Source organism: Mytilus californianus, unplaced genomic scaffold (assembly GCF_021869535.1).
Source record: "Mytilus californianus isolate M0D057914Y unplaced genomic scaffold, xbMytCali1.0.p SCAF_14, whole genome shotgun sequence".
Classification (NCBI taxonomy): domain Eukaryota; kingdom Metazoa; phylum Mollusca; class Bivalvia; order Mytilida; family Mytilidae; genus Mytilus; species Mytilus californianus.
Window position 1 is genome coordinate 24,182,801 of NW_026262626.1, and position 13,019 is coordinate 24,195,819.

General features: G+C 31.7%; 1 protein-coding gene across 4 annotated transcripts in view; it reads left to right on the forward strand.

Annotated features, from left to right (window-relative positions):
* Positions 1 to 13,019, forward strand: part of LOC127724452 (NADP-dependent malic enzyme-like) — a 33,540-nt gene that overhangs the window by 11,329 nt on the left and 9,192 nt on the right. For all 4 annotated transcript variants that reach the window (XR_007992516.1, XM_052231414.1, XM_052231415.1 and 1 more), the window contains exons 5-13: positions 1,197 to 1,358; positions 2,064 to 2,167; positions 2,594 to 2,703; positions 3,642 to 3,739; positions 6,253 to 6,366; positions 7,689 to 7,800; positions 8,956 to 9,098; positions 11,195 to 11,365; positions 12,569 to 12,813. Coding sequence is in view for 3 of the 4 variants with exons in the window: in XM_052231414.1 (XP_052087374.1) it covers positions 1,197 to 1,358; positions 2,064 to 2,167; positions 2,594 to 2,703; positions 3,642 to 3,739; positions 6,253 to 6,366; positions 7,689 to 7,800; positions 8,956 to 9,098; positions 11,195 to 11,365; positions 12,569 to 12,813 (1,259 nt within the window). In the remaining variant the exon portion in view is untranslated. The remainder of the gene's footprint in view (positions 1 to 1,196; positions 1,359 to 2,063; positions 2,168 to 2,593; positions 2,704 to 3,641; positions 3,740 to 6,252; positions 6,367 to 7,688; positions 7,801 to 8,955; positions 9,099 to 11,194; positions 11,366 to 12,568; positions 12,814 to 13,019) is intronic.

Here is a 13,019-nt window from a genome sequence, read left to right on the forward strand (position 1 = left end):
AATATCAAAATAAGCATAAATTTCTGCTTGTATCAATATCAAAATAAGCATTAAAGCATTTTTCTGCTTATATCAATATCAAAATAAGCATATGGCATTTCTGCTTGTAATATAAAAATAAGCATAAGGCATTTCTGCTAATATCAATATAAAAATAAGCATAAAGCATTTCTGCTTATATCAATATCAAAATAAGCATAAGGCATTTCTGCTTCTATCAATATAAAAAATGGAGATGTGGTGTTATTTCCAATGAATACTATCCACCAATGACCAAAGTGCAGGGATACAAACAACTCAAGTTTGCCATTTCTGTATATCATATTATTTGTAGATGGCAGGTTACAAATGTCTTCCTTGGAAGACTCCAACATTTTAAAATTTTTATGGCCCCGCCACAAAGTGGTAGGGGCCATTAAGTGTTACCCTAGCTGGCTTTATCCATCCTTTGTCATTCCACAATGAACAGTTATACAGACTCCTAAAAATGGCTTCAAGCTTTTTTAGCGAGTTGGGCCATTCATGCCAGTCTGACACATCTAGTTCAGTCTTATTTCATTCTCTATTTTAAGGAGAAATATTCATCCATAAAATATATCACTTTCATTGACTTAACTTTATATATATTATGCTTAAATGTTGCTTATATACATTTACATATTTGACTTGTGGCATTATGAATTTATTTGTAGCCATTTGCAGTCACATTTGCATTTTGATTTGTGAAGGATATTGGATAAAGTTTTGTAACACTTTTTATTATGGTCAAAAGTTGTCACAAAGTTGCAATTCCGAAAAAAATGCACTTTGATAGCCAAAATTCATTTAAATTGTGGCATTATTTTTTGCTTAATAAGATTTTCTCTTAAATCATGTTAAGTTCAGTATGTATACGAATTTAAACAAAAAAGTGGTGTGATAATTTGTTACATCGACAAAAATTGCCATAAAAAATAGTTGCATCACAATGAAAATTGATGCAAAGTTTGTCAATATTACATGTTTAAGCTTTAACAAATCATGTATTTAAAAGGTAAAACAACTCTCTGACTGACCAATATATACATGTATATAAATATTGATTATTATATTCTACAGATTCATTTTTATTCCTGGGGTACTAAAACATTTACTTAAAGAGGTTTTCATACATTTAATCTTTCCTATTGAGTACATCCTGGTATTTTCCATTGTAGGCTGTAGTTGCAACAGATGGAGAAAGAATTTTAGGACTAGGAGATTTGGGAGCCTATGGGATGGGAATACCTGTAGGAAAGCTAGCTCTGTACACAGCATTAGGAGGAATACCACCAGAACACACACTTCCAGTCATGTTGGATGTAGGAACAAATAATAAGGTATAATACACTACTGAAATATGAAACATTCATTATAAAAGAAAAATGTACACAAGGTCTTTTAAAGGCTCACCTGGTTTGGGAATACTAATCAATTTTGGTTCTGTCAGTTGTATGTTGCATATCAAAGTAATGTGGTAAATTATCATTATATGTAGACACAATATAGGTCAAACACCTTTTTAGATACTGTTTCCAAAATTTGTGGAAAAGAGGTGATGTCACATTTATACTCTGATGTGGTTCTGTTCATTACATTACTCGCATTGCCTGTAATGGTGAGGAAACCTTGAAAATTTACTTCAAACTGTACAAAAATTGCTGTTTGTTCCAGGATCTTCAGAGGTTTTTTTTCTTTTTTGAAATTGCCATTTTTAATATTTTTGATATATTAATTTGTTTGCTCATGTTGTTTTTTAATTAGTGTAAAAGGCTTCAGCAGAGGCACAATACTGAACACTGTCCATCTGTTTGTCAACAAGGTCTGTGTTGTAAAGTTACTCATGTTTGTTTCACCGATTTTCATATATTTATAGACAATGTTGGAATTTAAAGCAGAATTTAAACTCTCTTTCAAATTTTCCGATTTTCCGATTTGTCATTCTAGAGTCATAAGAGTGGTCATTGATGACCTTAGGCATTAAACCAAGTGAACTACTCAGGCTGAAGTTTTTTCTAATGTGAGAATATTTTGAAATTTTTCAGAAACTTCAAGAGGATCCATTATATATAGGTAACAGAAACCCTAGGGTAACAGGGAAACAGTATGATGACTTTATTGATGAATTTATGGAAGCCCTTATTAAAAGGTAGTTTAATAAAATCAGAATTACCACTAATGTTATTATCTTTCAATTTATGATGTCAGATGTTCTCGTTGGGTACTCCGTCTTTGTTCACCAAAAAAAACTTAGTCGCCATGAATTTATGAGGTCCACGGTTCTATTCACATACGACGTAAAAGCATTAAAGCAGCAAAATACCTATCTTAAAGTCTTGGGACTTAATAAGGATTATACTGAAACAGTTGTACATTCCCGGCTAATAGGCTACTGTAAGAGTTCTGATATTCATTTTAAAATTTGATGATCACAAGTAAACTTTACAAGAAAATAATTGCCGATTTTGTTGTATTATCAGTAAAACTGTTTAATGAAGAAAAAGAGGTAAGCTATTAGCAAATATTGTAAATAAACATTTAAATGTGCCATTACTTTATCATTTTCTCTTCTCAGATATGGGATTGACACATTGATTCAGTTTGAGGATTTTGCCAACAACAATGCATTTAGATTTTTGGAGAAATATAGAGACACCTATTGTATGTTTAATGATGATATTCAAGGTAAGTCTAGAACTTTCTTTATTGAAAATAGCCCACTTATAACTTTGGTGTCTTTTGGTTTTTAAATGCCTGTCGTAGACAGGAGCTATAAGAGTATCCCTCTGTCTGTCCGTAATTTAGGTGTCTTTTGGTTTTCATTTGTTTGTCATAGACAAGAGGTACATGGGTATACCTCTGTCTGTATGTCCACCCAAATGTCTTACAAAAGCAAGAAAATGTTTTGTTTAAATATTTTGAATATTTGAATCTGTGGAAGAAAGCTTTTTGATTTTGATAATATTTTGGTTTGTTGTTGCAGAGTTACAAAACTTTTGAATGTCAGATTGAAAGCAATTTTTCATATTACTGGGACTAATTGGAGTATGGTAAGATGGATTTCAAATATTCCATTTTATTCTCACAACAATTTCAATATGCACATGATGGGCTTATAATGCTTTCCTGGTGCAGCTATTTATTTGTATTGTTAATTAGCTGTCTCACATCTTTTATTAATACTGTGGATTCATTTGTTTCCGTGGATATCAATTTTCGTTGATTGAGGAAAACTTGGTATTTTTGTGGATATTTGATTTCATGGATTTTCAAAAGTCTGTAAACAAGCCTAGAGAAAATGCTTTTTGTTTAACATCTAAATTTGTGGTTTAACTATACACAAAAAATCCATGAAAAGCTAAAATTACTGTTTTATGAATGGAGTTAAAAGTTCTACATGCACAATATAAAATCTGTTGCTTTTTCAGGCATTTGTTATGACAAAATTGCAATGTTTACTGAGTTTTATGCATTCCTCACCTCTTCAATGATATTAAGAAACCACAGTTTGGAATCACCCAGTATCATGTGGGCACTGAAAACTGATATTTTGAATACTGAGAGTGTGATAATATGAGAACTTTGCCAACATTTATTAGCTTGAAATGTTTATTTATTTACAGGAACAGCATCAGTAGCCGCTGCTGGTATTATTGCCTCAATGAGGATTACAGGCAAAAGGTTATCTGAAAACACTTACTTGTTCCAAGGAGCTGGCGAGGTAAATTTCTTCCTCAGAAAGTTAATAAAAAAAACAACACGCTGTCGATAATTTTTTAATATATTTTATTGAACATAATTATACAAAAATAACAATAAGTTCATCATGAAATAAATCTTTCTGCTTTTCTCTTTTCTCCAAAACCTGAAATTACAAAAGCTATACTTGATCTGTCATTGAAAATATTGTTGAAATTTTTAAATTTTAAATTTTTTTTAGTTTTTATTTTTACCTTAGATAGGTCGATTCGCCGCATAAGACAAGGCCAATAAATTTCTGAAAAAAATATCGTCTTATCCACCGAAAAATACGGTACATATTTTCACACTTCAGCTATTCACAAAATTTTCAAACCATTGAGATATATTATACTAAATCTCACATTTTGCACCACTGATGAGTTTAAATCATTCCATTCAGGTAGAATTATCAAAGCATAACATTGTGATACAAAGTTTATATCATACAGTCAGGACTAAACATCATATCGTTAGTCATATTTTATATAGTCAGGAAAATAGTCCAAAATATTATACAGTCACAAGAACAGATTTTGGAGTGACTTCGATAATTGAGAATTTTAAGAAATGTAATTCTTATTTAATACTATCATACAAATATTTTTTTTGATAAATAGATATAAGAAGATGTGGTATGAGTGCCAATGAGACAACTCTCCATCCAAGTCACAATTTGTAAAAGTAAACCATTATAGGTCAAAGTACGGCCTTCAACACGGAGCCTTGGCTCACACCGAATAGCAAGCTATAAAGGGCCCCCAAAAATGACTAGTGTAAAACCATTCACACAGGAAAACCAACGGTCTAATCTATATAAAAAACGTGAAACGAGAAACACTTATGAACCACATCAACAAACAACAACCACTGAACATCAGGTTCCTGACTTAGGACAGGTGCAAACAAATGCAGCGGGTTTAAACGTTTTAATAGGCGCCAACATTCACCCTACCTGAAACAATAGTGTAACATCACAGCATAGAAAGACACACTATAAAATATCAATTGAAATGGCTTAACTCAATCAAAAGACATATTAACAGGGCTCACGCTAGCAGGCGACTGGGGCAAAAAAGTTGCTTTCCCGTCCGTCACTTCGCTTTGCCCGACCGTCAAAAGCGATATCTAGTCGCCCTGGTGTTCACAATAGTCGCTTGCAGTCGCTTTCGTCATCCGTAATTTCCCCTTCTTATCAAGTCAATGAAACAGCAAATTTTTCATTTTAAAGGGAAGAAATTCAAAAACATAAACGATTTATTTCTTTAGAAAAGATGTGAAAGTATTGACTTTACAGATTGGTCGTATGTTATTTCAAAGAAACAACTTTTATGAAGTATTTTCTTTCACTTCCGGTACTTGTTACTCGAAATTGTATATCAAAACATTCTGATTATCGACAAAATAAGTTTGTTACTTCATTAGAAAGTGATCAAACTTGCCTTTAGTTAATGTTTGATCCATTGATTGCATTAAAAGCGTCATATTCCTTTCCGATTCGCTTGTCAAACTTTGTTTATTTTCTTAAATTTTCTTAGTCCGCCATTGAAATATTTGTACGAACCACGGATCGGAGGCGGGATTCATCGGAAGTGGACCAGCTTTGACCGAAATCTGTATTCTTACAATAATAACTACTGACAATAGAATAATGACCCAAAAAGTGAAAATTACGCATTCCACACGCATTAATAGCATTAATAGACTTTTGGTTAGATCTCCTTGCTAAATGCATATATTTCCATGTAAATGCATTGTTTCAATTTATTGATTAAAGTTGTTTAACTTTGTTAAATTTATATATCTTTTTAATGAGAAACAGTGAATTTCATTAAGATGATAAACAGAATAGTTTTTTAATTGCATTTTTATTGATATATGATACTTTCTTTTCCTTTTTTGATATTAAAGTTCTTTTAAGTGCTAGATATTTAGTTGGTAGATTCTGTCAAGAGGATTAATATAATTATGCAACTATAAATGACTATTTAAGACATAAACTGAAACAACTGTTACTTTAATTGACTCAGGTATGAATTGAACACCTATATATATATAAAAAAAGGATACATATGGCCCTTTATATTATAGTAAAAACCAAACATTGTAGCGCCGCGAGCTAACGAGCACTTCTCTTTCAAATCTCACCACTTCTCCCTACCAGTTTCAAAAAGAGAAGTCACTTCTCCCTATGATTTTGAAGTAGTGTGAGCCCTGATTAACAAAAACAAGTGAACATACACTGAACGAATAAATTTGATCTATGACACAATGTAAATACAAAATTAATAAAACAAGGGGGTTGGATGTAAAACAATATCAAAAAGACAACTATAACCTTGAACAAAATGCAGCCAAATAAAATAACGTACACAGGTTAATAAAAATAATTTTGTTGTAAGGTATACATGGAGTACGGAAATAATTTTTACAAAATAAATAATTTAGTTGTTCCTAGTACGAGAACAAAAGTGAAAAATTATTTTTATTTTTCAGGCCAATATAGGCATAGCTCATCTTATTTCTTTAGCAATGGAAGATGAGGGTGTCTCCCATGAAGAGGCCATCAGCAGAATATGGATGGTAGATTCAAGAGGACTACTTGTTAAGGTAATTTATGTTTCAGTTACCAAAGAAAGTGATTTTACATGAAAAAATATCAATTAATTATGCAGGTACTGTTTAAAAGGGCTGTTCTAGGAATGCATATGTAGAGGTTAAAAAGCACATTTCATTTTATCCTGCCATGCATAAAATTTTTATTGATTATTTCCTATTATTCTTTATGCTGTCTTTCTTAAAAAAATTATCGCCCATCAAAAATGCCTTCTGACCCCCCATACAATCAATTCTGGAACAGATCCTAAAGGAATAGGACCTGTGAGTCCATAAATTGGCCCTTAATATTGGACTTTGTCATGTCACATATAAATTTAAAATCCAAACTATGGATATTTTTTTGAATAAATTTTTTTTTCTGTTCACTGTTTGTTTTGGACATGGTTTATAGGTCAGAACTATCATATTGTTCTAGTTTTTTAGCCATATTTCCTCTTTTTTTTTTAAATGAGGAAATGAATCACACAATTATGATTTTCATCATCAGAGTTCACAATTAGTATGTCAAGACTCCAGTATTGACAGATTTATCAGAGCTGTTGAAATTATATCTGCCAGATAATATGTTTCCATCAAAAATGATTTTACTGTTCGTACTTAAATTTCATGAAATTTCAGGGCCAAGTTTGATCTTTCCTGAACCTTCTCTTTGGAAACCGATTCGCTTTCAATGATATATATTAATTTGGAAAACTTTTTTTTATGCCCCCGCCGTAGCGGAGGGGGCATTAAGTTTTACCCTTGTCTGTCCGTACGTCACGAAATTGGTTTCTTTTCTCTAATTTTAGTTTGCCTCAACCAAATGTCATGAAACTTATACACAATGCTTATTACCACAAAACACAGATCAAGTTTGAATTTTTTGTTCATATCTTACAATTTGTGAAGGCCAAAAAATGTAACCCTATACATATTATTCTTATTTCATGTCATGTTTTACAAGGTCTATTTTGTTATATACGAACTCTGTGATCTAATGGTATGGTGCTCTCACTGATTTTGGGATGTCATGGGTTTGATCATCTGCCCTAGTCTAACCAAAGACAAGAATATTGTATTTTCTGCTTCTCAGCTAAGCACCCACATTTAGGGGTAACAACAAAGACAGGTCAGCTCTGAGTCGAACTTATGTGTCTTGGTAGGATAGCATGTTTTCCTTCAGACTGTTTGTTGCCTTACGAACTAGCAGGTTAAAAAGCCTGGTTCATTTTCTTACCAAATAAACATGTTCTAATCTTGATATGCATGTAATAGTTGCCATTGGACGTTAAACTCTAATCCATTCATTTGCCTATATTTTATATTGTATACAGGATCGACCAGCCGGAGGAATCACAGGACATAAGGAACTTTTCTGTAAAGCACACAAACCCATTGATACATTAGGCGAGGCTGTAAAGGAGATTAAACCATCAGCTATTATTGGTATGTATTATTAAAAAAATTATTACAAATAGAAAAATTGGTCACAAAACAAAATACTGTTGATTCATTTATTTTTCGAGAATATCAATTTTCGTGGGGTGAGAAAAATTGTATTTTCATGGATGTTTTATCTGACCTTGACCTCATTTTCGAGGATCATGTTAAGTTTATTTTCGAGGATATCAATTTTCGTGGAGTGAGAAAAAATTGTATTTTCATGGATGTTTTATCTGACCTTGACCTCATTTTCTTGTATCATGTTAAGTTTATTTTCGAGGATATCAACTTTCGTGGTGTGAGAAAAAATTGTATTTTCATGGATGTTTTATTTCGTTGTTTTGCAGAGTCTGCATAAATGCCTGTAGATAACATGAACTTTGTTGAACTTTTAAATTGACAGTTGACCTTTACCCATGAAATCAACGAAAATTGGTATCCCACCAATAATAGTGAATCCACAATATCTATTGACCTTGACTTTTGAAAATGTTTTGCCTTTTCTCATGGTCAACATCTATTTCAGATCCTGCAAAATTATTTTTTTGTAGTTAATTTGTATTGGGCATTGAGGGGCCTTGATGGCTGAGTTGTCTAAGTAAATTGAACTACTGTTGAATCCCACCTGTGGCAGGTGCCCTTGACTCCAATCTTAGTTGACTAAAATTGTCAGTTTTCTTACCGAAGATCAATGGTTCTTTTCGGGCAGTCCTATTTCCTCTACCATTAAAAACTGACCCCATGAAATAGCACTATAATGCTGAAAGTGGCATTAAACACCAGTCAATCAATCAATCAATTAATCATGTATTGGACATTGGATGCTGAAGGCATTTGCAAAATTCATCTATGTGTAGTTGTTTTTGTACAGTGAAAATGTAAGAGAAATTGTAAAATTGATTGTATAGATTGTGACCCAATTTTCAAAGTGCCTTCTCTTGGTACCATTAAAACAGACATGGGACCAAGGGAAGAAATTTCAACATTTTTATCTATGTGTTGGTATTTTTGTACAGTGAAAGTATAAGGAATATTCTTAAATTTATTGTCTAGACGGTTACTCCATTTTCAAAGTGCCTTCTCTTGGTAACATGTATGTGTTAATGGGAACAGCCTAACCAACTGTTTACTTTATATTTATTTATGTTTTTAATATAGGTGCTGCAGCAGTTCCACATGCATTTACTGAAGAAATTGTACGAGATATGGCCAAATTCAATGACCGACCAATCATCTTTGCTCTCAGTAATCCAACAAGTATGGCGGAATGTACAGCTGAAGAGGCTTATCAATGGACAGATGTAAGACTTCTGATGTTTTGTATGGTGTTAATTTATTTGTTTTCACTGATTCCTAATTTTCCTTTTATTTCTGAGGTTCTTGCTGTTTTATGTTTTTTTTTAAATAGCACAATCTTGAAATTTTTCATCAATCAACATTGTAGTGAATAGTTTAAAGTGCTAATAATTTGATATTCAGTATGATAAAGCAGTACTGTAAAAAAGTTTGAAGTGCTAATAATTTAATGTTCAGTAGGATAAAGCAGTACAGGAAAAAAAGGTGTGACCAAAGATGGCATTTTTATAGTTGTCATACCAGTTAATTTCAAGTGCACCATCTTGGATAGTAAAATAGTAGAAAACAATCACTCTAGAACTTAATGAAATGTGCAAAGTCTGAGACAGGAATGCAATTCATTTGTAAGACTTTTCATTTAAATGAAGTGAATATTAATTCTATTTTGAATAATATCTGTTTTATACAATTTTTTTAAACTTAGCTATTTAAGGGGAAATAAGTCAGATAATTTAATTTAATAAAGGAATGGACATAAAATTAACCTATTTTTGTGGCCTTGAAGGAGTCAAAAAGTGAGACATAGGCATGCTGTTTCCGGTGGCGGCAGCTGCATCAACAATGTATTAGTTTGTAATTAGGTCAGTTTTGTGGGGAACCACTAGTGGTAGGTCAATGATATTTGGTATGCAGTTGTATAAGCATTGGCACATCTCATTTCCATGGGGATTATTTGGCCCTGACCCCTCAGTCATGGTCTTTTGACTTTAAAACTAGCATTGTTTATATGTATTAGTTTGTGATTAGGTCAGTTTATGGGGAACCACTAGTGGTAGGTCAATGATATTTGGTATGCATATGTAGTAGCATTGGCACATCTCATTTCCATGGAGATTGATTGGTTCATTGACTTTGAACACTGTTGAATATTTTGCATAACCTACATGTTAACATATTGCTATTTTGATTTCATCATTTTCATTTTACTATAAAATAACAAAAAGGCGAGACATATCTCTATGTTTATGTTTTGTAGCAAGAAAATGAGTATGATGAACCCAATAATTTTTTTATGAAATCACACATTATGAAAGCTATCTTTTCATATTTTCTTTCAAAATTCTATCTTTAGTTTTCTTTCTATTCGCACAAAGCTTCTTTTTATGTGCCTGTGCGACGTATTATGGTATATTGTTGTCCGTCCGTCATCAACATGTCGGACAATAACTCAAAAACGCTTTAACCAATTTTCATGAAACTATACTGAATTGTTAGTATCTATTGACGTAAGCTCCCTTTCGATTTTTATAAATTTTAGATTTTATGTTTCCAAGTTGTGGGATTTTATTCATAAAAAGTGGGGGATTTTCCAGTTTTCTGACCATAACTCAAAAATGCTTTGAACAATTTTCATGAAACTTTGGTGAATTGTTTATATATATTGACATAAGTTTCCTTTTGATTTGTTTAAATTTCTGATATCGCTTTTGGAGTATTGGGACTTTATTCATAAAAAAAGGGGTGATTTTCCAGTTTTTAGACAATAACTCAAAAATGCTTTAATCAGTTTTCATGAAACTTTGGTGACTGGTTTATGTCTGTTAAAATAACCTCCCTTTAGTTATTTTTATAAATTTCTGATATGACATTGAAGAGTTATGGAACTTTATTCTCTGAAAAAGCGATTGGTGTATCATGCACTCATGGCCCAGCTCTTTATTCCATGTATGATCTTTACAAATCTGATAGTTTTGAACAAACTGTAGCTTGAAATAAAAGCCCAGTTACTAATACTGTTTATTTTATTTTTGAAAAAAGCATGACATGAACTCCTTTTGGCAAAGTATTAAATAGTTTTTTATATAGACCTTAAGCCGTCACTAAATTTGTTTGGATCAAATTACATTTAGCACTCTTCAGTCCTAAACATTTGATGAAAAAATAACATATGAATTATATACCCCTAAACAATTGATGAAATAATAACATATGAATTATATAACCACATCTTCAGTAATGATTTATCAGTAGAAATGTAGAAGTTACAGCTTAAAGAAGTATGAATGTTGATATGAATTTAAAATTTTATTTCATATTTCAGGGAAGGTGTGTATTTGCAAGTGGTAGTCCTTTTGATCCAGTAACAATAAATGGTAAAACATTGATCCCTGGACAAGGAAACAATGCTTACATCTTTCCTGGTGTAGCACTGGCTGTGATCAGCTGTAAAATTAAACATATAGATGAGCCAATGTTTTTGAAAGCCTCACAGGTATGTAGAAAAAAATTGTATAAGAATATTTCTATATTTTCTTTTGTGAAAAATTAACGTCATGTGTTTCAGTTTTTGTGTTATCTTTTCTCTTTTCATTTTTCAAAACAACATCTCCAGTTGTCACTGTATGTTTTCTAAAGTATAACTTGAAAATTGAGTATTTTCTTTTGCACTTCAGTTTCTGATAGATTATATTTCTAAGTCTTCTTGCTATTAAATTCTTATTTTAAAATTTTATATGGTTCTGCAACAAATTATTCTAAACATTAAATTAGACCTTCTGTTAATATCTAGAAAATGCATTTTAACTCTGTGTCCTTGCCACTAAAAACTGCGAACACATCATGAAAACTATTGGAGGAAAGGTCATATTTGTCATTGGTGGTGTATTCTAGCACGTACATGTATATGAAATTAAATGGGAGCAATGTATATCTTTATAGAATGCTAGTTTTTTTTTTTTAAATGCTGCTATTTAAATATTACTTGCGTTCTATTTTGAAAATTGCATGCTATTTTTACATCATTTCAAAGATTTGATTTACAATTCAGAACTTTAGTACTTTGTGTGCTGTTTTGAAACTGGGACTAGCAGGCTATTATTTAAATTATAGTGCTATAAAGCTGATAAAATAAAGCATACTTACAATCCTATTAGCATGATTAGACTAATTCCACTTTATTGATATTGTGAAAAATCATTCTTACCCGGTATATAGAATTGTAAGTATGCTATATTTTATTATCTTGCACCTACATGACTTGACTGTTTTTCTACAGCAGTTTGTTAAAATTTCTGACCAGTTGAACAGTTTGGTTTGATAAAACAAATTGCATTTTGGTTAGAATTTTGAATAAACTGCAATAGGTGGAGAGCAACACTTTCAGTCAAGCCACAGTAACGTGTGAAAAAAAAATCAAATAATTGATCATCCTCAATCTACGTCAATGTTCCCTCTGTACCTTACATATGGAAATAGACGAAGCTAAATATTTCACTCATTTAATCTCATATTTTTAGAAGTCATTAGATAAATTTCAAATAAACTCTATATTGCTTTAGACCTCAGCTCTGCTCACCGTTTACTTCTTTTGTATTTTCTTAGTACTTTGCCAAGAACAACAAGCCTAGTTGAATTGTAAATTTTTTTAAAAGTGTTTCAAGTAATGTATTTAGTTGTTGTTTATTATTTTTTTCAGACTTTATCTGGATTAGTTACTCAACAAAATTTAGAAGAAGGAAGAGTATACCCACCGCTAAGTGATATACGAGAAGTGTCCGTTAGGATAGCTACGGCTTTGGCGGAATATGCTTACAGTACAGGTGCAGCATCGGCCTACCCTGAGCCAGAAAAAAAAGAAGCGTTCATTAGAAACTATCTTTATCACACTGAATATGAATCGTTTATTCCTGAAACTTGGTCCTGGCCTGAACATTGTCCTCAGTAAGTTTAGCACTCAGACAGAAAATTGTCTTTTTTTCAGCATTAGATTTTTAAAGCAGAATTGGAAATAAAATTTTATGTTGCATTTTGTTTTAGGATGGGATATTGTAGAGGTTCAAAATACTATATCTTGATTATGCAATATTTATTTCCTTTTTTTTTTAACTGAACATATGTTTTGATTTCAGCCACACTAACGTGATTTA